The sequence below is a fragment of the Danio aesculapii genome, chromosome 12 (assembly GCF_903798145.1).
Source record: "Danio aesculapii chromosome 12, fDanAes4.1, whole genome shotgun sequence".
In the NCBI taxonomy this organism is placed as follows: domain Eukaryota; kingdom Metazoa; phylum Chordata; class Actinopteri; order Cypriniformes; family Danionidae; genus Danio; species Danio aesculapii.
The window spans coordinates 35,557,579-35,584,327 of NC_079446.1; the positions used below are offsets into that span (position 1 = coordinate 35,557,579).

At 35.7% G+C, this 26,749-nt stretch overlaps 1 protein-coding gene across 2 annotated transcripts in view; it reads left to right on the top strand.

Moving 5' to 3' along the window:
- The window catches only part of cyth1b (cytohesin 1b), a 133,550-nt gene that overhangs the window by 10,265 nt on the left and 96,536 nt on the right, over positions 1 to 26,749 (top strand). The window contains exon 1 of one of the 2 annotated variants that reach the window (XM_056469249.1): positions 13,662 to 13,949. The exons of the other annotated variant lie outside the window; for it this stretch is intronic. Within the exon in view, the coding sequence (XP_056325224.1) occupies positions 13,871 to 13,949 (79 nt within the window). The 5' untranslated portion in view covers positions 13,662 to 13,870. Of the gene's footprint in view, positions 1 to 13,661; positions 13,950 to 26,749 lie in introns of those variants that run through there. 2 annotated transcript variants of the gene reach the window in all.

Genomic DNA, 26,749 nt, shown 5'->3' on the forward strand with positions numbered 1-26,749 from the left:
ATTAAATCATGATATTAAACTCAGGTGCGAAGCAAGTAAATGATAACATATTGTTGTTCATTTATTTGGGATATGTCCCTTTAAGAGTCTATCACATGAGGTTGTGCATGTGTGTACTGTATGTACTTATTCATTTTTGATCTGCTTCATCCCTATAGGGGAAACAAACCCTGCAGATATCACAGATGTTAAATGAAGGCTTTCACTGCTGGCATATGATGCTGGTTAGCTTGGAAATGGCTTTTATTACTACTAAAAAGGTCCTCTGCAGTTATCTTCCTTATTTTGATATTGTCTATATTTTGGTTCTATTGTTTTGCCTGATGAATGTTATCAGTAATTTCACTCGTCTTTTTATGTACTGTGTATCAGCAGGGTAACATAAAATATTATCCAACACTCTTATAAAGGTTTCCAAAATAGAGTTTTTTTAAGCGATTCGATGGAAGAACCGTTTTTGTTTCTCCCAAAATAATTAAGTGAAAAGTTCTTCAAATAATACTGTAAAGAACATAATAGTTTAAAGAAACTTTAATTTTAGAATGGAAAGGTTCCCAAAAGGATGTTAAATGTTCTTCGTGGAAACATCAATTCCAATAAACAACCCTTATTTTTCAGCTGAGACTCATTGGAAATGCATGCTTCAGCCTACATTTTTGCAAAATGTAAAATATATTGGTCGGGGTACATTTTATTGCACGATTCAGATGATAAATCCACTAGGGGGCGACCATGCTAGAAAAGTTGTCCATAGATACTAGGGGTGTCAGAATGAATTGTTTCTTTGGCGCACTGCATTTTATTTTATTGCACAATTCAGATGATAAATCCACTAGGGGGCGACCATGCTAGAAAAGTTGTCCATAGATACTAGGGGTGTCAGAATGAATTGTTTCTTTGGCGCACTGCATTTTATTTTATTGCACAATTCAGATGACAAATCCGCTAGGGGGCGACCATGCTAGAAAAGTTATCCATAGATACTAGGGGTGTCAGAATGAATTGTTTCTTTGGCGCACTGCATTTTAATTTATTGCACGTGCATTTATTTTATTGCACGATTCAGATGACAAATCCACTAGGGGGCGACCATGCTAGAAAAGTGGGGGGAGGGGGGGATGGGGGAATTGTATTCTTGTGAGGTAAAATTAAAAACTGTCTATGGAATACACCGCCGATGCACTGTAATACGCACTATGATAGCAAATTTAAACAAATCCATGATGTGAAAATCTTAACCGAACGGTGAGACCAATGTAATTTCACACCCCATATATATCGACAAGTGAGTCAAACGTATTTGATCACATATTATCATTAAGTTGTTTGGTGGTATTTATTTGGTGTTTTGTAAAGGACTGTGTGAAATGTATTCCTTAGTTCGTAAATAATTTATTCATTCATTGTTAGGGCTTAGGCTTAGTCCCTTATTTATCAGGGGTCGCCACAGCGGAATGAACTGCCAACTATTTTAGCACATTTCGCAACCCAGTACTCGGAAACACACATACATTCTCACATTTGCACACATTCAAACACTACGGCCAATTTTGTTTACCCAATTCATGTATAGAGCATGTCTTTGGACTTTGGGGAAACCAGAGCACCTGGAGGAAACCCACGCCAACACGGGGAGAACATACAAACTCCACACAGAAATGCCAACTGCCGCAGCCGGGACTCGAACCAGTGACTATCTTGCTGTGAGGCGACAGTGCCAACCACTGAGCCACCATGCCGCCCTTTGTTGATAATATTGTATGTCCCTGTAAATATCATTAGTGTGTTAAGTAACCATTATTGTTGGCATCGTACTGCTCCATAGCATTCGTTTACCTAGAAGCTGCATTCAGACATGTGTTTAATATATTTTTTTGCTGTCACACAAAAATGCAGGCTGAAGCATGTATTTCCTATGAGCATGTGTTGTTATTTTTAGTAATGTAATGCAGGGATATTCAAAGTCTGCCTCATCATCTGCCTCATCAATTTTGTGACTATTCCTTTGTGCTTGTGTTTCTGCACATCAAAAATGAGATCATGATGCCAGAAAGCCAGCCATTTAAAGGAGGAAATCTGTCTAAATGGCAACTGAGCATGTCCAGGATAATGCAGTGCAGACAGCCTCAGTGATTGTAATTGTTCTTGTTTGTCACATTGCTTGTTTGCGGTCTTAGACGAGGTGAACAATTTACATTTACACAAAATGTTTGTTAAAAAACATGTTGCACACAGAATATATAAATGCATTCATTGGTGGTTGGAATCCATTTTGAGATTGTTTTCAAGCCTGTTGCAGATTCATAATTTGCATGTAATGAGATCTACCGATCCACCACAGTAAGAACACTCAACATTTATAGTATTTGAGATTTTGTGAACTTGAAAAAAGTTGGGTGACCTACTATTCCTGACAAGATTCTAAAATGTGCATCCAATTGACACTTTATTATTCCACGAGGACACGTTAGAGAATTTTAAAAATGGCAGTGAAGCAAGGCATCTGATCGAAAGGCAGGATCATTGAAATGTGGGCTTTTTAGATTGTCGCTTACACACACATATATGCATTTGGCTTAGATTTCGTAACTTGATTTACAGTTTATTCAACGTATAAACTTTACCTGTGTGTGTGTGTGTGTGTGATTTTTAGAATAGAACCCATGACTATTGTGCTTATAATGCAATGCTCTATCAATCACACTACATGAATGCCAACTATTACAAGGATAAAAGTGCATTATGCTGTAGTTTGAAGGACTCGTTATGTAGGCGTCTGTCTGTAATTTCACTAGCAGAAACTCTTTTACTTTTGTATTTTTGTCATGATTTGTCATGATTCTTGTGCATCTGTTAATGAACAGAACAACTGAATGTATTTGGGGCAGATATGACTGAAACATATGGCCAAAAAAATATCAGTTTCGGAACTGATGGAACAGAAAATGTTCACAGACTACATTTTTGATGGGAAACTCAAGCTGCTGACCATTATGGTGAATCTATTCTTTCAGTTTCACAGTTCTGGTACAACAGCGAGGCTGAAAGAAAAACACTAGTGCTTGCTGACGCTGTGCAGGCATTTATTAGGCTTTTAGCTCTTCAGCTGTGCAGACACTTTAAAACCGTGCTGAAAGTCCTGAATCCCACTGTTTTTCTGACGTCACAGCATTTTTTAAGAACCTCATGAGGCAAAGGTAAAGACATACAGTTAAGGTCAGAATTATTAGCCCTTCTGTGTATTTTTCCCTCAAAATTTGATTAACAGAAAGATGTTTTTTCCAACACATTTCTAATTAAAATAGTTTTAATAACTCATTTAATAATTCAATAATATCAACGTCACTTGGTGTCGTTATTGGACATCAAAAAAACGTTGTCCTTAGACGCTGGCTAGACATTGAATTTTGGTCACCTGACATCACAGCCTAAATCTAACCTAATATTAACGTCTTATGACGTTGTGTGCCTGCTGGTCAATAACTAGATGCACCACAGAATGTTACGTTAACACACAACTGCACAAATTACATGTAAATGCATCAGCTTTTAACAGCGTAATACTCACTACTCTTGAGTACTTTTAGACTGTCTACTTTTTACTCCTAGTTTGAGTAATATTTACAACAGATACTTTTACTTTTACAGATACTTGTTGGTTTTGGTTTTATCATTGAAGATTTTGACAGTAAAATGTTTTGTTAGAGGGCTTTTTCTTAGAAATGTTGTGAAATGTCTTTGGGTCTTGATGTTCGGGCACTCTCCAGGGAAAAGCAGTGTTTTTAAAAATCCTGCTGACTAACATTTGACATGAAACTTGCATGTCATTTTTCCTCTGTTCCCCTTTTCTTTTGTCGCTACAGGGTGTCCTCCTAGCCTCAAGTGTTCATTTAGAAAAGCCTGAAAAAGAGGAAAAGGCTCTTTATTTCTCTGAAGTCGCTGTAAAAGCACAAGATTGTGAACAGCTATGTTTGTGGGGGAGGTCGTGGCGATCGAATGATCCTGATATTTTTTATTTTTATTGAAATGTATCTTTTAAATTTTATTCAGAAAGGGGACATTAATGAAAAGACATACATTTGTTACAAAAGATTTTTGGGTTGACTTGTTTTTAAGTTGTCCTTTTTTCCATTGTATCTGTTTATTTAATTATTGAGTAATATAATTAATTACATGTACTTACTATATGGTTAGCATTAGAATTAGCGCTAGGTTTAGGTTTAGCTGGATGTAATTATGCACACTTATTTGTAATTACTAAAGATGTCTTAAAATTCATTTATTCATTTTCCTTCGGCTCAGTCCCTTTATTCATACACATCCATACCCTCTCATTCACACTCACACACTTTGGCCAATTTAGTTTATTCAATTAATTATCACCTATAGCGCATGTCTTTGGACTGTGGGGGAAACCAGAGCACCATGCATGAGGACACCCACGCAAGCATGGGGAGAACATGCAAACTCCACACAGAAATGCCAACTGACCCAGCCGGGACTCCAACCAGCCACCTTCTTGCTGTGAGGCGATGCTTTAAAATAATAATAATAATAATAATTTTGTAATAATATAGAGTTTCTATTCAGAAAAGCATCTTGAAAAATATCAGTTTTTAACAATATTAGACAATTTCATTTTATATTGCCAGTAATTATTCATTCATTCATTCATTCATTCATGTTCTTTTCGGCTTAGTCCCTTTATTAAAAAAGGGGTCACCACAGCGGAATGAACCGACAACTTATGCAGCATATGTTTTTTACGCAGCGGATGCCCTTTCAGCTGCAACTCATCCCTGGGAAACATCCATACAAACTCATTCACACACATACACTACGGTCAATTTAGCTAACCCCATTGACCTGTACCGCATGTCTTTGGACTGTGGGGGAAACCAGAGCACCCGGAGGAAACCCACGCCAACATGGGGAGAACATGCAAACTCCACACAGAAACGCCAATGACCCAGCCGAGGATCGAACCAGCGACTTTCTTGTTGTGAGGCGATCGTGCTACCTACTGCGCCACCGTGTCGCCCTGCCAGTAATGAGCATGAGAATATGAGTAATATGAATATTGACTATCATAAGTAATGTTTCTTATATAACAGCATATTGTAATGATTTCTGAATGCTCATGTGATCAGTAATCAGGAAATTCAAATTGTATTATACGTTGTAAAAAATGCGGGGTTTCACACAATTTATTCATGTTGTCCCAACACAAAGCAATCAAGCTAATTGGTGGATTGAACATAAAGCAATTAAGTTGTCCCCCCAAAAATCTGAAGAATTGTGTTTTTCCAACATAGGCTCATTCTGAAAACATAGCCCTATACACATTTCTGGAGGTCACGAACTATGTAGCCAGAAGTACAGTACGTATGGCTGCATTTCATCTTTGAAGCAAACGCTAGAGGGCGGTATGACGCCATTCCTTTTTGCGCTTATCAGCTGACCTCTGACCTCTGTATGGATGGCTTTTCCGCTGTTACCAGTTTGTCCAGTAGCTCGACATGTACGTCAGCGGACTTAAGACGCAGAGATGAGTTGACCATGACGATGGGGTTTGAGTCAGGTGAAGAACGGTACCAGAAAGCGGGTAAAAGAAAAACAGAAGCTAAAAAAAATATAAACAAGTAAATAACATGGTGAGAATGGGGTAAAATCTGAAAACGTGATAAAAATCAGGGGACTTTTCTTTTTCTGGATCACTTTTTAAAACTGTCAGTTGGGTTTAGGGAAGTGGGTGGATGCTGGTCAATCAGCATTATTAAACACTGTTGGTTGGGTTTAGGGAAGGAGGAGGTGGGTCAGTCAGTCAGACGACTTCTGGTGGATTTGCGTGAGAACAGCAGGTACGAATGGCACTCGCCAGAGAAATTTGAGATCTGAAAAAGCATACACAGCGGCCTCTGATGGAGTCACGAAAACAAAAAACTTACCTCCTGGGATATATATATGGGTATGTTTTCAGAATAAGCCAACACAATTCTTGAGTTTTTTCAGAGACAGCTTAATTTTATGTTCAGTCTACTTAAATTTGTAAAAAAACGAATAAGTAATTCCTTCATGTTGTCCAAATACAAATACGTTGTGTGGAACCCAGCATTGTTTACAGTGTATATTATGAAGATTTAGGCAACGCAGTAGCGCAGTAGGTAGTGCTGTTGCCTCACAGCAAGAAGGTCCCTGGTTCAAGCCTCGGCTGGGTCAGTTGACGTTTCTGTGTGGAGTTTGCATGTTCTCCCTGCGTTCGTGTGGGTTTCCTCCAGGTGCTCCGGTTTCCCACACAGTCCAAAGACATGTGGTACAGGTTAATTGGGTTGGCTAAATTGTCTGTAGTGTATGTGTGTATGAATGTGTGCATGTGTTTCCCAGTGATGGGTTGCGGCTGCAAGGGCATCCGCTGCGTAAAACAAATGCTGGATGAGTTGGCGGTTTATTCCTCTGTGGTCACCCCGGATTAATAAAGGGACTAAGCCGAAAAGAAAATTAATGAATGAATGAATTATGAAGATTTCAGAATATAATATTTGCCAAATATATTTACCAGTATTTATGTTAAAAAATATATTCAGTAATATTTCAGAATATTACTCATTTCCCTGTATTTTAATTAAATCATTTTATTTTAATTAACTAAACATAATACCGTACAACTAAAGACATTTTTTTACACGAGCAAACATTAAAGAATTATTTTGCTTGAGATAATTCTAATTAATCAGCTTTATTTAACAAAACATATTAATTTAATTCAATATGCCTCTTTAAATAGCAAATTTTAAATGATCAGACACACAAAAGGACACCAAATCCTGCATATTATTATGAGGGCTGTGTCATTAGTTAACAATAGTTAACAATCTACAGTTTACAGTGGCGTTCTGAACAATCTTCATTGTCCTTGAGAAAGACGCACTGTTATTCAAGGCTGCTGCGAAAGAGAAGGTCTCTGTAATAAGTGTGCTGTGAATCACTGCAGATAATAGCTACAGCTAAATGTCAGATTAATCATTTAAATTGAACGAAATCTTGAGCATGATAGAGGTTTTTGATCTTGCTCAGTTGGTGGATGATGGTGTCAGGAAGAGCCAAACTACTAGTAAACATCTTATCCAACAGCTTCAGACATGAGTCTCAGGGAGAGCAGAAATAGGTAAAAGTAGTTCAACTGTAAATTAGACCATGTTAGCTTAACTAATTAATTATGGAAAATAATTTAATGACTGGCACTTTTTGGTTTCTGTTTTAGACAAAATAACAAAACAATTGCACATTTTCATATAAATAAAAATACATAAATAAAAATACTACTACACTGTAAAAATGCATGGTTCCATGCAATCCCTCCATCTGGTCTCAACACAAATCGATTAAGTTAACTTAATGGTTTTTACAATTTTAAGTTGATTGGACATAAAACAATTAACTCTGTGTTGTTTCAGCTCACTTTAAGAAATTTAACATGCAGAAAAAAAACTTTTTTTTAATATAGTGAAATAATAACAACATAAAGGTACAGTTCACCCAAAAATGTATTTCTAGTTTAGATTTTTTTTAAACCATGGTCATTGTAGCTTAAATGTTTGTGTAACAAATTTTCTTTCTAAAGCTACTTTATGCGAAACTTATATCAATTAACATTTATTATTGTAATGACACATATAATAATCATAATAATTCATTCATTTTCTTTTCAGCTCAGTCCCTTTGTTAATCCAGGGTCGCCATAGCGGAATGAACCGCCAACTTTTCCAGCATATGTTTTATGTAGCGGATGCCTTTCCAGCTGCAACCCATCATTGGGAAACACCCATACACACTCATTCACAAACATACACTACGGACAATTTTAGCTTACCCAATTCACTTATACCACATGTGTTTGGACTTGTGGTGGAAACCAGAGCACTCGGAGGAAACCCACGCAAACACGGGGAGAACATGCAAACTCCACACACTTTACCAGCCAAGGCTCAAACCAGTGACGTTCTTGCTGTGAGGGGGCAGCACTACCTACTGCGCCACCACGTTGCCAATAATAATAATAATAATAATAATAATAATAATAATAATAATAATAATAATAATAAAAATAATAATAATAAACATCTATTTTTTCGGGTAATTTCTAAATGTAACCCAGGCTCATTTTGAAAACGTAACCCAATATACATTTCTGGAGAGCGCCAAATACGTCCCAGGAGCTAATTTTTTTGCAGTTTTGCAGTTCGCAAATCCGCCAGCGGCCACTTTGTATGCTTTTAGAGATCTCGATTTTCTCTTGCGAGTGCCTTTGCACCTGCTCTTCTCACGTACATCCACTAGAGGCCGATTTTCTCTCTCGTCTCAAGTCTCCAGACACACTCTGCGAGCCAAGGGACGAGCTAGTAACAGCGGGAAAGTCGTCCACACGGAGGTAAGCAATCAGCTGGTAAGCGTGAAATGGAACAGCATCATACCGCCCTGTAGCGCTCTTTTTAAAGATGAAATGCAGCCATACGTACCTCTGGCTACATAATTTGAGATCTCCAGAAATGTATAAAGCGTTACGTTTTCATAATGAGCCTATGTTGTCTCAATGTCATATTTGATTAAATAGAATAATTGAAAAAATATTAATTGAAAAAATATATAATCGATATACTGTAACTACATGATGAAAAGTGTATTGTAGATACACTCCAAAAATGACTTTAGCTGCTTGTTCAAACTACTTATTTAAAATGAGTTAAAGTAACACAATTGTTATGTTTTTTATCCCTTTGTTTTTAACAACATTCTTGTTTTTAAACATTCTTGTTTCAGGTTTTTTTTGGACAACTTAATTGTTTTATGTTCAATCTACTTAAATTTGTAACAATGATTAAGTTAAATTATGTCATTTTTGTTGGGACAACATGAAGGTATTGTGTGAAACCAAGCATTTTGTTTTACAGTGTAGGTGTGGTGTGAATGGTGCAACGGATACATGGGTGGAGTAGAAGGAATGGAAGGGTGTATATACCAGTAAAAGAGTGACACAAGATAAAATGAGGAAAGTGAGCTGGAAAGTACAGGGTGGACTTTCCAACAGGATCTCCCCATCGTCTCTCTTCTGATACCACTGTTGACGTTCCCAGATGGGTTTATGGGTTGCAAACCACCAAAAAACTTGCTGTTGCATTTCAAAGCATTTGTGCAGTACCCATATATACAGTATGACACAAAATGACAACATTTTTGGTGCAACTTTTCCATTAAATTAACAATGAATAAAAAAAGATCACAGCTTATAATCAGGCTACTCTATTGTCTGTTCTTTTTCTGTCTCCAAGCTGAGATTGTTATTTGAGGGTAATGTTTAGTTCCTGTTTTATGACACATGACCAGCGACAAGTCAGCGATATTCAGCAGTCTTATGATTCAACAGTGTTGCACAAAAAATGTGCTTCCTTTAAGTCATGCATGCTTTTTAGAAGCACAGCAATTGCAATCACGTTTTCTCTAGCTTGCAGATTTCTGTGTGAATGTTTAATGTCATGAATTTCCCTACCAATTTCAGTTCACTTTGTTTAATTGAATCCTTCTTGAACTGTAATTGTGTCCTTAATTACTGTATAATATTAATCAAACCACTGAATACCATGTGTGATATTGACTATTGTGCATTTTATCATGATTTACTGAAGAGATCCTCTAACGTCATTAATCGTAACAATACTCTCTCTCGCCTTAAAAAGTCTTTAACTCACTGAAATGTTGTCTTGTAGGTCTTTAAGTGGTGGTCCACAACAATATCCTATTTTAAACTTTAGTTGATGTGTAATGTAGCTGTGTGAACATAAACAACATGAAAAGGTCTCAAATCCTGCGGAAATCCTGTCCCTCTCTCTCTTTCTAAATATATGTAACACTTTACAATAAGGTTGTATTAGCTAATGTTAGTTAACGCATTTACTGACATGAACAAACAATAAACAATAGTTATTACAGTATTTGATCATGTTAGTTAACGTTAGTTAATAAAAATGCAATTGTTCTTTGTTAGTTCATGTTAATTTACAGTACATTAACACACATGAATTTGGATGTTAATAATGCATTAGTAAATACTGAACTATGATTAACAAATGCAGTACAGGTATTGTTCATTATTGGTTCATGCTAGTAAATACATTGACTAACAAAAACTTTATAACCTTATAATACAAAAAAATATTTACCACACTTTACAGCTTTATATATATATATGCTGTAAAGTGTGGTAAATAATTATAATTAGGTGGATAAAAGTTAGGGTTGGGTTATTATACATTCAGGACAGGTCTGAATAATTATTTTTTTTCATTGTTATTCTGAATGATGATGCATTAGGCCTATAACACCAATATTGTGACTTTTTGCCCTACAAATGTTATGGGAAACATTAAAAGCAGACATTTTACTTGCATTTAATATTTCTAATCATATAAAATGACTTTACTAAATTATATATAATGCAGACCGCAAAATGGGTTTCATCTTTGACCCACTTAGTCCTAGATTTTGGGTTATTGCATGCAATAATACATAATTTACTCCTATTCCTATAGCACACATGTATAACATACAATGACACTGTAGGACACTGTACAATACATAATTACCAACATGATGATTGCATTAAAGTGCTCTTGATTCTACAGGAAGGCAATTACTGTTACAAAAAAACACACAAACACACAAACAAAAACCGTGATTAAAAATGAATGTGGGTTTCAGAGGGTCTCAACAATGTACACGTGTCTGCAGGCGCACATTTATAGACGGTCTGCTTGATCTTCCGCTTCTCCATGAGTAAACATATACATGCCCTTCAAAACCACGCATGGCTCAGATGCCCGAGATGCTTGTGCTGCTCTGACTAAACTGCCCTCTGCGCTTGTGGGAGGGAGAGAGAGAGGGAGGAAGGGAGTGAGTGGGGAGGTGTTGATGAGCCTGTGCCTATGTATGTCCAATTAAATCAGGCACTACTAAAACTATTTCAGCACCAGATTTATAGAAATGCAGAAGCCATATGGTCTGGAATACAAAGACATAGAAGAGAATATTGAATATGTGAAAATGGGCTATATGCACACCTAGCGTTTTTCAGCCAACAATAAACATCCGGTGAAAGGTTATTGTGACTATTTTCAATTTAATACTTATCAATTTCTTTTACAGCATCGATATTGAAATGTAATTAAGGTATTATTAGTTAAATAGTTGTAGCAGCAGGTTAGAGCAGAAACTCCATTGAAATTTCCAAATTTTGAAGACATGGTGGGGGAAAAATAGAATTTAATGCAGTGCTTCTTGTGTGGTCTGAGGCCCACCTTATATTGTATCTCAATCAGGCAGTGAATATCACTGTTTTTTAAAGAAAACGTCGTAATTTTACAATGGCTTAACAGTTCACCTGAAGCGTTTGGGCTGGCTGAATGCAAATTCAGTGTGCATACAGTATAGTCCATTGTGACACAAATCAGAGGATGAGACATTCTTTTTTCTTTTCTGCCCCAAATACACTACAACAAGAGAATTATTTCCCCCAGTTTGTAGATGACAACTTTGCTATATACTCGAAGAGGACAAAATGACATTTAAACTGGCTGCAAAATATGTGTACACCATAAACACCATAAGAAATTATCAATCATCTAAATTAATTTGCTTATATAAATATAATAATGTTATTATAATAGTTATAGAAATTATCTGTTTTATTATTTTTTTTTAATTCATTATTTCTCTCTCTGTCATTTATTTTTCATTTACTGTGTATTTGATGGGTGACACGGTGGCTCAGTCAATTCAAATAAAACCCCAAATTACTAAATATGTTCTTCTGGAGCTGTTTCATTGTAAATAAACAGTTAAATGGTGAGTAATATGTTTTATTATTATTATTTACAAAAGAAAAAATAGAAGGTATACATTAGCAGCAAATAAATTGGCAAACAGTTCAGCTTATTAAAATTAATAGTTATTATAAATAAATAGAATCAAGTTATCAAATCTCATGAATCTTTTCTTCACTGTATAACTTAAACATTCTGATTAAAGAGCAGCGAATTAATTCCTCATTTATTTAGATTTTTTTCATTTGATTACATTAAATAACAGAGGTGTCACTTTAAAAATGCACACATCTGGCATTATAATGAAGGCATTCGATTGCTTTTATAACTTTATGCTCATTTATTTGAATTTATTTCAACTTGTTTTCATGCCTAAATAAAGCGAAAGCACAGAACGGATTCACATTTAAGAGCAAGGAGCGTCCCCTGGTGGTTCGGGGGTATGGGTTGCGTATAGGCAGGATCTTCTTTTTAATGTTAATTGCCACCTTTCAGAGAAAGACTGAAAATACAGAAGAAATACGTGAAAATTTCTTTACAGGTTGATAGCGGGATAATATGGGAGAATTCTGGGAAAAACGGAAGGGCTGATAGCTATGCTTGAGACACAGATAGGAGTTGACCACAACAATGTAGAACGTCGTGAAGAAGAGTTTCAGAAAGCGGGTTAGACAAAAACAAAAGCCAAAAAATAAAATAAACAAATGAATAAATGTGATAAAATCTGAAAATGTGGTAAAAATCAGACGAGGGCTTTTCTTTTTCTGGATTGCTTTTGAAAACTGTTGGTTGGGTTTACGGAAGTGGGTCAGCGGGTCAAGCAATACAATTGGTTGGGTTTAGGGAAGGAGGAGGGTGGGTCAGTCAATCGGTCAGTCAGTCAAACAGTCAGTCGACATCGAGAGAAATTTGAGATCTCAAAAAGCGTACACAGCAGCCTCTGGCGGATTCGTGAAAACAAAAACTGCAAAAAAAAACAACATACCTCCTGGGACGTATTTGACGCTCTAGAAATGTATATAGAGGTACATTTTCAGAATGAGCCTGGATTGTAAATATACCATTTATTATTATTGTTTTATCCTAAAATGTTGCTAAATATACTGTTAATTATTTTTTTAATCACTATTATGTCGGGGCGACACGGTGGCGTAGTGGGTAGCACGTTTGCCTCACAGCTAGAAGCTCACTGGGTTGAGCCTCGGCTCGGTCAGTTGGCATTTTTGTGTGGAGTTTGCATGTTCTTCCTGTGTTTGTGTGGGTTTCCTCCGGGTGCTCCAGTTTCCCCCATAGTCCAAAGACATGTGGTACAGGTAAATTGGGTGTGCTAAAATTGACTGTTGTGTGTGTGTGTGTGTGTGTGTGTGTGTGTGTGTGTGTGTGTGTGTGTGTGTGTGTGTGTGTAAATGTGTATGGATGTTTCCCAGTGATGGGTTGCGGCTGGAAGGGCATCCGCTGCGTAAAACATGCTGGATAAGTTGGCGGTTCATTCCACTGTGGCGACCCCAGATCAATAAAGGGACTAAGCCGAAAAGAAAATGAATGAATGACTATGCCATTAGTGTTTATATGTTCTATTTAATGTAAACATCACAAATGCTTTGGCAATACATATGTAACATTTGTTATGCCAATAATGCAAGTATGAATTGAACTGAACGTAGAAAGAAAGAGAGTGAGACTGAGAGAGAGAGAGAGAGAGAGAGAGAGAGAGAGAGAGAGGCAGGGAGGAGAGAGAATATGAGGAGTGAAGTCAGAGAGATTGTGAGAGCAGCGTTCATTGGTGAAGAGAGCAGTGCTGTGCATCTGAGCTCTTTTGCTCTGGATTTGCTGGATACTATAGAAATGAATGATTGAGGCGAGAGTATAAACAATTGAACAAGTTCTGCTTTCGGACTGAAGAGGAAGTAGCTGGTCTTTTCTTTCTTGTCGCTTAAAGGGACTTACTTCTCACATTTGAACTGTAGGGTTTACAGTGAATCAGGGATTGTTTAGTGATGGGGACGGTGAGTGAACTCTGCGCGTCCAGCTTTCAGGCGTTTCTGTGTCCTACGGTTCACCCGGCTCCTCCAGCAGGTGGGTTTGGTGCTTTATGTGTTTTGGGAGTAATGTGTGTATTAGAAATCTGGGATTTGTTGAGAGATGAGCTCACTTTCAGATGTTTGTGCTTTGTTTCACAAGGTTAGCTTTTGAAGTTAGCAAGGTTTCTTTCACCCAAATAGTATAAAAGTGATAGTTCACCCAAAAATGAATATCTACTCACTATTTAGGCACCCTCAAGTGGTTCAAAACCTTAATGAGTTTCTTTCTTCTGTTGAACAGAAGATAATATATTTTGAAGAAAGCTGAAAAGCCCATAACCATTGACTTCCATAGTAGGAAAACTAAAGATCATGTAAGCCAATTGTTTTAAGTTTCCAGCTATATTCATAATAAAATACTCAAACAAGCCTGAAACAAGTAAATGATGACAATATTTTCATTGTTTGGTGAACTATTCCTAAAAATAAAATACTGCTTCTTTTTAATTCCACTTCAAAGTTGTAATCGGTTCTCTGGATTTGACATTGATTAATGAATTATAACAAAAAAGCTGCCATGTTTATATTCACTTCAGAAAAGTCAAGAAATTGACGTGAGGCAAGGGGAGATGACTTCTTTCAGAATGGTATACATGTATGTTTATTTACACAATATGGTAATATTCAACTTAACAAAACACTGCAAATGTGTGCCCTGATGGATTTTTAGAGGATTTGTTTGACCAAAAAAGAAATTTGTGTCATTTCCTCACCCTCATGTCATTAGAAACCCATAACATAGGACTCTAATTTATCTTTAGAATTAAGGTAAAAGGTCATTTAAAATGTCAGATTTAAAGCAAATCCACATAATAAAATGGTTTAATCCAAAACTTTCAGTGAGACCGTCACTTTATATGATGAACAGATTTAATTATTGGCACATTGATCAGTGAATATAAACAGAAGCTCTACAACCCTTGATTTCTTTTGGCAAACCTCATTGGTTATTGTAGAAGCTCAAATTTGCCATGTGACATGCACAAATGAACCCTTATTGGTTAATACACATCAAGCATTTGTGAACTTCCTGCCAAATTTAATGCTGTAAATAATGTTTCCTGATAAAATGGTAAATGTATAAGTGAAACTAATAACAAGTCCATTTGTCATTCAAAAATGGTCATGTGACTACTCAATTCATATGAATGTATTTTGTAATCTCTTTATCACTATGTTGAAGCATTTGAGTTTTGGTTATGTATTTGATTGAAAATGCCATCATTTGTGTTCTGAGGATGAACTATTTCCTTATGTCCTTAGAATGGAATAACTCATATAAGTATATGATGACAGAATTTTAATTTTGGGGCGAACTAACCCTTTAATAGTGTTAAATGTGAATTTAATTGTTATTTGGAAAAAAAACTGATATCAACATACTAATCATAATTTAGAAAACTCTTCAAATGTGAAATGACAAACAGCTGAAAACATTCTCTTGTAATCGCTCTGCCACATCAAAATCAATTTCGTATTTTGGTCTTCCAGAAAGATATGCACAGGTTTTGGTGGCACAGTTTGTGTAAAATAGTCTGGTCTTTACTTAAATATGTATATTATGCTGTCTTTATGGTAAAATTGTGATGTCTTGAATTAGACAATTTCAAATCCCAACTTTTTAAAAAAGTAGAAAACAATTATTCATCATTTTAAACTGATGAGTTGGCTTTGAGGCTTGAAACTTGCAGTATAGCGTGACCATGGGCCACAAAACATTGGGTTAAATGTTGTGAAATTGAGATTTATACATCATCTGAAGCTGAATAAATAAGATTTCCATTGATCAATGGTTTGTTAGTTTTTGTCAATATTTAGCAGAGAAAATCTTAGAGTCTTAGGGTTCCAAAAAAACTAAATATTGGGAAAATCACCTTTAAATTGTCCAAATTAAATTGTCAGCAATGCATATTACTTAATGAAAATGAAGTTTTGATATATTCATTGTAGGGAGTTTACCGAATTACTCCATGGGGCAGAGGGCTGGGTGAAATAGCAAAAATTCAATCTCGGAAATTCTTTTCCATATTGAACGATAACTATATATATTTCGATATAAGTTGTTAGTCCTTCCAGCTTTAAAATAGTACACCAACAAAAATTAGACGCTTCATTAAATAACATTTTTAAAGTATTGTTTATTGGTAAAAACAGTTTACACATTACTCAGGTTTTTGGGGATTCCAGTTTTCTGTAATATACATATGATATTCAATATAAAATATTAAATTCTGAAGAACTGTAACTGACAGCATATATACAGTACACAAACAAAAATATATTTACTGCATTTTCTAAAAATAAACAATTACAGACATATTTTTAAATAAATGTTACTTAAATTACTTGATTAAAAATGGCAAAAATAGTCATCATTAAATATAAACAGTTTAACAGCAAATACTGCTGGTGGGAAAGTGAATCGAGCTCACCAAGTGAAGTTTATTTATAAACTAATTTCGAGAGGATCATGTGCGAATGACTGTTCTCAGCTGGTCCTGCATCAGCTCATGATAGATTCTCCAGTCTGATGATTCCTAGCTCACTATAAATAACCAGAGTTTTCATATCTCAATATCTTCGTCTTGAAGAATACCCCCCTACCCACCCATACTCCCCCTCCTTTCCAGATGGGCAACACAGTGGCCCAATGATTAGCCTCACAGCAAGAATGTCTCTGGTTAAAGTAACCAACTAAACCAGTTGACATTTCTGTGTGGAGTTTGCTCGTTCTCCCTGTGCTCACATGGGTTTTTTTCCCAGGTTCTCTGGTTTCCTCCCACAGTCCAAAAAACACACAATGTAAGTAAATTGAACATACCAAATTGAAACCATAGCCAAGCTCTTAGCGGGTACGCCTTTTCTCAGCCATCCTATATCTGTCATTAGCCAGAAATAAGCTGGGAGGAGTCCATCGAGATCTACCTGAGCTCAAACTCCACTCTCGCACTGCAAACGGCAGGGAGCCCAGGGCTCGATGATCTCATAAGCTCAGGACTCTCTACCGGGACAGCATGCCAAACAAGTTTTATTATCAATCATCAGCTAAGTGTGAACCCTTGAAACAATACTGAGTGATGTAGCACTCTCTAATATCAACACAGATTCCTATTGTTGCATATGTCTGCTGTGTGATTGGCTCTTAGATCAATATTAAGTAAAAATGTCCATAGCTAATCATCAGTTTTGACTAATTTGATCACGATTCGATATGATATATCAGCCCAGCCCTAATTGAGCATGATCTTTACAGAACATTCGAATGATTTTTGGCATAAAAGAAAAATCTATCATTTTGACCTGTACGATGTGTTTTTGGCTGCTGCAAATGAATGTTCAGAGTCACATATTGTGAATATCAAAGCCATTTTGACTTTCCATTTCCTGACTTTAAATGATGCACGAGTTATTCTGGAACCATCTGTGTAAAATCACGTGCACGACTGCATGCTTTATAAATCCAGTGTTGTTGCCGTGGTGATAAACAGTGTCTCTGGGTCATGGATGTTTTGGACGCTGAATTGTAGGCTGAGCTGTCGTCATGTTCATGCAATGTGAGACCAATCATTTGTTGTGTTGAAGTAAAAGTTGCTGGTGCTGTCAGAAATTGTGTTTTAGGTTGCAACACTAATAATAGCGTCACCATATGATGACAGTGAGACTGGAAACGTCCACCTGTTGTCGGCTGACCTTCACTCATGTCCTCTTTATATCTTCAGTAATAATATCAGGTTGCATTGTGAACTTTGCCTGCTCAGTTGCTTTATATTACTGTGGGAAAAAATATGAGATTGCAATATTTAGTTTTTCTATTATATACAGTATATTGCAATATTAAAACAGATGGCAGTTTCAACAGATTTATTTTGTTTGGAAATAATTGGTTATTTTAAAATGATGAGGTGATTTTGTAGAGGAGTACATCTGCATTTAATATAATCAACAAATTACAAGTGTAAATAAGTACAGTTACATTTTGTTAGGAGTCTGACAAGATTTGTGTACAGAAAATGAACGTGTGTATTTATTTGTTTGTGTTGGCACCCTCTGTGTGTTTATGCATGTTTGTTGCTCATTGGTGTGATTTGTGTGAAATAAGTGTTAAACAATCAGTTGAAAATGAAGAGGGAAAACCTCTGAGAGAAACCATAACTGCTTGAGAGACACTGATTTGATTCTGGGTTTATTTTGTTTTTGACATAATAATAATAATAAAAGAAAAGAAATGAAGGGATTAGATGCCATGGATTTTCTGGATTTTCTTAGTTTCCTTCATGCCATCTGTCAAAACTTAGAGATGAAAACCCCTAATGGTCTTCAAAAGATGAACAAAAGCCTGTTTGGAAAGACATTCAGTTATATAGCAGAGCTTGTTTTTAATGTGCTGAATAGATTTCAGTACTTTACAATTAGTTTATTATTCATTTGGTTAAAAGACTTATGGCTCGTTTCTACTGAGTGGTACAGTATGGTACGGTACGGGTCACCTTTATCAGGTTTGCGTTTCCACTGCTAAAAGGGTACCAATGGTACTCTTTTGGTGGGCGTGGTGTATGACAGATTCAGACGACGTAATTTTCGCTCGAGGAAATGTCTACAGTAAAGCTGTACGGGTCGTTCACATATCATATGAGAAGCACTTCTCATAACACAGATGCTTTATGCATGGGACGATAACCGTTTTCAAGGTATACAGCCGTTTGGAAAAGTCAAGGTTTTAAAACCGCCAAAATGATCTGTAATACCATTCCTATGGTATGAGTAAGATTTTTTATTTACATTTTTTTAGGACAACAATATCTCCAGCAGAAATAATATCCAAAGATGCTGTTATAAATTGTAAAGAAATCTGTGTTTTTGAAACTAATGAAGACAGCATAAGTCAATGATTCATTTTAATCACTTAGCCTGACGTGTTTACTGCTCAAAAACTTTATAAATATTCCACAAAATAAAATATATTGTTTTCAAAGTGGAAAATCATTTTTGTTTTTTTACCCTGATTAAAAAAAAAATAATAAAATAAAAAAAAAAAAAAAAAAAAAAAAAAAAAAAATATATATATATATATATATATATATATATATTATAGAGCAGTAATCACACGTACCGTGATACCATGATCATACCGTCAGAATCTTATACCGGCTCATGCCTACTTTAAATACTTAATAAATACTTGTGTATAAATGTTTTATTATTATCTTTTCTATGAACATAATTTGATTATAACAGCAGATCAATGACAGTGCGAAATAGCCTTACAGTCTCCGATATGTTACCAATTACAGAAAAACTACACACAGCATACATTTAGTCCTTATTTGGGTTCAAAAACAACACGAAATCTAGCCCAAAGTCAGTGCAAACCTCTCATATGTCTCTTTAATCTTCAGCAGCACGTGTAGTTTCTGTCAGAGAGTCATTCCATCATTCCGAGTTCATAATAGTGCAAAAGGTGATGATAATCGCTAAACATGGCAGTTTGTTCATGTTTTAGGTTGCAGACGCATCAATTGCTGCTGTTTTTCCGGCTTCTCCTTTGTTTTTTCGTGCTTCACTCTAGCGTTTGTTTCTTTCTGACAGGATCAGATATCAAAGTGCTTCAATGATCACAAGCACGGTACTAATATGAGCTCTCTGTGAAACATCCACTCATTCACCCACTTACACTACGGACAATTTAGCTTACCCACTTCACCTATACCACATATTTTTGGACTGTGGGGGAAACCGGAGCACCCGAAGGAATCCCACGCGAACACAGGAGAACATGAAATGCCAACTGACCCAGCCAAGGCTCGAACCAGCGACCTTCTTGCTGTGAAGCGTTCGTGCTACTGTGTGGGTAATAGTGCTGTAAAAACATATGGAATAATTTGGAAGGGTTTAAGAAATGTCTACTGAATATTTTCATGTTCAGATTAGTCTTTCGCTGATCAGATATGCTGAAACTTTGAGCTAAAGAGCTAAAGAGCTAAAGAGCTAAAATATTGAAGGTTTTCACATTTGTGGTTTTTCTTTCTAGGAAAGAACTAAATTAGTGCATTAACAAGCACATTAACAGGGACTGAGTGAACAATACATTAGATTATGGGATAATGGATGTAATGACGGATAATACGTTTCTATACTTGTGCTGTCTATTTGAAGGTTTTCTTTACTTGTATGGGCTATTTAACAATGGGTGGTTTACCTCACACTTTCCGATTTGTCAACCTGCAGCCTATATGACTTTAGCACCAGAACTGTAATTGTACTTGAGTAAATAAAATACAATTGCATTTGATTGTCTACATCACATTGTGTCATTTGATTTTGTACATCAGTGAGCCAAAACATCATGACCAGTCACAGGTAAAGCAAAAATCACTGATCATCTCCTATCCTGCGGTAGATTAGGTGGAAAGCAAACAATCAGTTCTTGTAACTACTGTAGTGCTGGATGCAGGAGAGATGGGCTGGAAAAAAATCTGAGCAAGTCTGTGTAATTAGTCCTGAACAGCTTCAGCTGTGTTAGCAATCAGCCAGGATTAGGAACCAGTGCGTGTGTGTGTGCAGTGCGTGACTGGATCTTGTAGTCCATATAATGCCGGATTTGTAGTTGTAGTTCTATGCGATCTGTGTGTTTACCAGCAATCTGTCAGAATTAGATCGCTGGTGATTGTGACATTCAGCTTTATGAGGCCAGGCTAGATCCCTATCTCTCTCTCTCTCCTGACAAGGGGAATATTAAGAGTAAGGGGATCTTTCCGAGCTCACGCTTGCCTCACTTTTCTCTCTCCACATGGAATAGTTATTACATTGTATGTACTGTAATTACTAATGAATGAAATAACTATTGGAAAGCAGTATCATGGAATACAGCAATTGCAGGCAGTGTTGTGTAACTTTTGAATAATTTTATTGCTTATTATATTTTATTTTATAATACAAATAAAAGAAGATAAAATCCGTTTTTAAGTTATTATCAGTTCCATTTGAAAAGTACAATATTCATTTGTGTTTATTTTTATAAACACCGATAATATTTCCAAAAAAACAATCATAATAAGAATATTATCATCTATTGCAGTCATGCCAAAACTAGGCCCCGTGGGCCAAAGTTGGCCCATGGTAACCTTTGATCCACCATCCCATCTGAGATGAGAGTGAGAATGATGGAGGTGTTTCGAGATTGTCAATTCAAATTTATTGTAACCCTTTGTTTGTTTTATTGTTAAAAGCTTACTGAAATTAAATGTTTCAATTAAATGGTGTAAATTAATCTGATTTTGTTTAAATGTAGATACTGTCACCCAACAATGCAGAGACTTTGGTGAGCAAATCAAGTCCAAGGCAGATTCTGCTTCACTAGTGTACTCGGCATTGAACTCTACTGTGTTATAAATGTGATTGTCTATGTTTTTATTGCAGTAAGTTATCGTTTTAAAAGTTATACTGCATTATTAATACAATTTAAAGTAATGTTTTCTATTGACCTTTTAAAAATGAATTAGAAAATTACCCATGGCAACTTTAATGTCAAATGCTTTGGTATATTTTCCTTCGGCCCACAGCTCTCAATGATATTTGGTTTTTAGCCCTTCAAACGAAAACATTTGGGCACCCTGGATCTAGAGCATAGTTTTGCAATATGAATTATTTTATTTTTAGACATTAGATATAAGATTATTGATTTAATATTTTATGCAAATAAATGCTAAAATCTAAATGATAAAATTCTATTCTAATGTTTGCCAAATTAATCCCTTTTTTTGGAATAAGACAAGTCTTTCATTTTAAAAAACAGGACTTCTATTACTTAGTAAAATATAAACATTTTTATTTTATTTTAGCAAGTCATTTGTCATGAATCATTGCAAAATCACACTGACAGGAAATTTGGTGCATCCTTTTTTTGCGTGCTCTTTCATTTCTTCAGACTTCGGCAAACTACAGCATTTTTCAATCCAGCGAAATGGGAAGTAATTTGCTTTGAGTATATTAAGGCCTGTTTCCATAATGGCACTGAGCATCAGAGAGATAGATGCTGTATGTGTGTAAAGCTGCTCCCCTGCTCAACATCAACATTTGCACTCTTGACTGGTCATTATGTAAAACAGCCTCATATATTAAAACTTGTGTTGTTGTTTGGTTAAATATTATATTGCCACAGTGAATGTCCTATAAGAAGCTATTAAAGCCTCAAAAAGGTTTTTACAACACATCCCATAAAAAAAGGCAAAAGTAATATATTGCAAATTACTACTACTGTAAAATTGTAATTTGATTATATTACTAATTAATTCATGTAAAAAGAAATCAGAATACTATTTACTTTACTTTGAAGTTACTTTTAATACATATACAACTCATTAAAATACAAAATAAACTGCACCTCTTTCAGTAATTTAACATTCACTGAAAACATTACAATGGGTTGATCACAACAGCTTATTTAAAAGACTTAGAGACTTAGTTTGCCAAAAAATTCCCTCATTATTCTCTCATCATTCTCTTATCATTCGCTTGTTCCAGACCTGTTTGTCTAAATACAATTAATTGGGTAATTTAATAGATAACATAAATAATACTCAGTACAACTACTGTTTTTACATTACTGTGACAGTTGGGTTTAGGATTGGGTGGGGGTAGACCTTAATAAAATACAATAAATGTGAAATTTTATAAATAATAGAAATAATTCTCATTAACTTCCGGCCACAAACGTATCCGATCTAGCAACAACCGTGTTGCCTCCCCTGCTTTGGTTCTTCCTTGTGTGTCCTCGTTTACTCAATTTCGATCACCTGTGACTTGTTCCAGCTTGTGTATTTAAGTTGTCACTTTTTCTCTGTTCGTTATTCAGTTTTGGAGTCAGTCCTCTGTGAACTTGCCTTGGGTTCTCTTGATCTCCTGAGCTACGTCTACTAGGCCTCTTTTGTTTTCCCTGTTGCTTGCGGCCTTGTTGTTTATTTGTTTTCTCCCCTCGTGGAGTTTTTTTGTATGTCTATTATACTGTTAAACATTAAACATGTTGCGTACCTCATTCTGAGAAGAATCTTAGTTGTCTGTTTTGCTACCTCATTTTTGAAAAGAATCTTAAGTTGACATCTAAGTTTTGTTTTTTGTTTTGTTTTTTTAAATAAATCCTCGTTTTCTAGAACCCTACTTTAAGTGTTTCTTTTGGGTCCAACACAACTGCCCCTGTGGCTCAGTGGTTCACTCACCAGTCTCCACACCAGAGACCCAGGTTCAAGACCCATCTGTGACAGAAACAAGTGCTACTCTGTGTGTTAAGGGAAGTGAGAGGTGCGTTATTGCTTAATTTTCAGTTATATTGGTATTTACCGGTTTGTTTTGTATGTTCTGGTTAGGTTTGTATGGTTACCATTATAGTTAACAGTAAATCTTGAGGTTAGGCTAGAAAAATAAATGTCAAGTAAAATTAGCAAATGCTAGTCTGCTGATAATTTTCTACTAACTTAATCTTAGCTTTAAAAATGTAAAGAGTTCATGTAAATGTTTTGTGGTGATTGGTGTGCACAATTGTTTTGAGTAGTATTGGGCTTTATTGTAGTGAACAGATAGATAAAAAGACTATTTAAACCAAGTTGAAAAAAGGAACACATTGACCGTTCCTCAGAGGCAGTGTGTTTTAGTTTCACAGGAATACGGTGCAACTGAGAGACCCATTAGTTACCCAAAAAAGCTCCCTAAAGCTTTTTACTGTTGAGGTGTTGGCGTGAGAGTATATCTGAGAGACAGAGCAATATCACACTGTGCAAAAAATGCTTTAAGTGAGTCTAACTTCACTGAAAGGTCACTCCAAGTCAGAAAGAAAAATGGCAAGGTGGCAATCAAAACTAATTATAGGAAGTGTGAGCATGCACTTTTAAAAACAAAGGTTGTTTATGCATCAGTGGTTCCATTAAAGATCATTTTATTCATTCTTAGAGGTTTTTGATCACACAAAAAGATTTTTATAGTGATAAAAGGTTTCCATGGATTCTTAAAATGTTCTTCACTGAATGGTTTCCTAAGGAACAACTCGCATTGCTTCAATGAAACTGCTGTCAATAAAACCATTATATTATTTATGAAGTGGGTATGTGGGATTTTGTGAATCCTGATAAGTGTGGAGGAAGGATTGTGTTATATACTTTCATGCGCTCATACTCAGTGAATCATTTGCTATGAGCGGCTCATATCCAATTCTAATCATGATGAGTCAATAAGTCAATCAGGCTTGAGTCTCTGAATGAGTAGTGTTTTATTATAACCACCTCCAAGTTCACATGTGTCTACTGTGAATATATGAGATAAATGCATGTCCAAAAATAATAATTATTAAAATAAATAAATAAGTGTAATTTAAAACTAGTAATAAATTAATAAAAAAGATAAATGGGAAAAAAGATTAATACTTCTTAATAATTGTTCTTAATAATCTTTTTATTATGACCAAAAACAATAGAAGCAATAATCATGCTAATAATAGTTTGAGAATAAAATATAATGTCAGGCGACATGGTGGCTCAGTGGTTAGGCACTGTCGCCTCACACAAGAAGGTCACTGGTTCGAGTCCCGACTGGGCCAGGTGGCATTTCTGTGTAGAGCTTGCATGTTCTCCCCGTGTTCATGGGGGTTTCCTCTGGGTGCTCCAGTTTCCCCCCACAATTCAATGACATGCGGGACAGGTGAATTAGGTAAAACTAAATTGGCTGTGGTGTATGAGTGTGTGTCAATGTGAGAGTGTATGTTTCCCGGTGCTGGGTTGTGGCTGAAAGGGCATCCTCTGCATAAAACATATGCTGGAATAGTTAACCGTTTATTCCATTGTGGCGGCCCCTGATAAATAAGCTACTAAGCCGAAGGAAAATGAATGAATGAATGAATGAATGAATGAATGAATGAACGAATGATAAAAGAAATCAACATTATGACTTGCATAAATACTCATAGGCCCAGATGGAATCTGTGCGCCTATCAATAAAACTCTTTATTTACTTATGTAAATCTGTTTATTTATATATTTCAGTAATATTAACTAGTCCGCAGATGTTTATATGATTTATTTAAAAGAAAGTCATATTTTTGTCTTTTAGTAGCTATATTATGCAAGAGACTTGTTTTGTTTAACAAACAAAGGGATCTAATTGTATTTGCATTGTAAAAATTAAATAAACGATTAATATGTATCATTCTTTATTTCATATTTTAAGTTTTAAGATATTGTAAAATCATTGATACACCAGGGGTTCTCAATCTCAGTCCTGGAGGTCCAGTGTCCTGCAGATTTTACAACCCAGGCTCATTCTGAAAACATAGCCCTATATCCATTTCTGGAGAGCGCCAAATACGTCCCAGGAGGTCCGTTTTTTTTTTTTTTGCAGTTTTTGTTTTCGCGAATCCACCAGAGGCGCTTTTTAAGATCTCAAATTTCTCTTGCGAGTGCCATTCGTCCCTGCTGTTCTCGCGTAAATGCACGAGAGGCCACTGTCGACTGACTGACTAACGACCGACCGATAACCCCACCCACCACCTTCTCGAAACCCTACTGACATTGTTTTGAAAAGCAATCCAGAAAAAGAAAAGCTCCTTATTTTTTTACCACGTTTTCACATTTTACCAAATTCTCCTGAACCCGTCATCATGGTCAACTCCTCTCTGCCTCTCAAGTCTGCCAACGTATGTTGCGAACCAATGGCTACATAATTCGCAATCTCCAGAAATGTATGTAAAGCTATGTTTTCAGAATGAGCTAATGTTGAGATTTGCCTCAACACACTGAAAAAAAATTATTCAAGGATGATTCCTTGGATTTACTAAATTTTTTCAGTTAAGTGGTTGTAAACAATTTCTTTGGGCTGAAGTTGGACATTATTAAATTTAATTTGTTTGTAAAAACACATAAATTGTTTGCAACAATTTTTTCAGTGCATGTGCAGGGATGTTTCTAGAAACCCTAGTACACTGTAAAATTCAAAACGTTAAGGTAACTCAAATCCCATTGAGGAAATCGATTGCAACAAACCATTTAGGTTCAAAAACTAATCCTAATGAGTACTGTGAACTTAATCCGTTTGAGTAAACGAAGCAATTTGAGCACAGTAAATCCCAATAAATGAAGAGAACTCAAACCAATTGAGTACTGTAAAACCCAATGAGTTAAGGCAACTCAAACTGATTGCTACAAACCATTTGAGTTAAAAAACTAATCTATATGAGTACTGTAAACTAAGTTGAAGTAATGAGGTATTTATTTAACTCATTACCATCAACACTGAGTTCAAAACTCTTGTCAAATGAGTAGAATTAACTTTCAGTAAATTTTGAGTTAACGACACTCTTTTCAATTGATAAAGGTGACTGTTGGGTTTTACAGTATAAGAGCTTGACTAGCTAGCCCAGTTGTGCCTGATGGGGGTTGGAGCTAAAATCTGCTGGACACATGACCTCTTGGAGCGATATGGCATACCACTGGCATACACTGTGAAAAATGCTGGGTGTCACACAATCTCTTCATCTCATCTCATCTCAACGCAAATGGATTAAATTAATTTTATGTTTTTTTTACAATTTTGAAAAGTTGATTGAACATAAAACAATTAAGTTGTCTCTAAAACACTCAAGAACTGTGTTGTTTCAGCTCATTTCAAAAAAGTAGTTTGAGCAAGCAGCAAAAATGTTTTTTCAGTGTAAATGAGTGGATCTTTTTAAAAACAAAATTCTGCGCAGAAATAGCAAAACATATCTGCAGATTCTGTCTAACCCAGTTATAAGGAACTCAGCAGAAAGAACTACCTTTG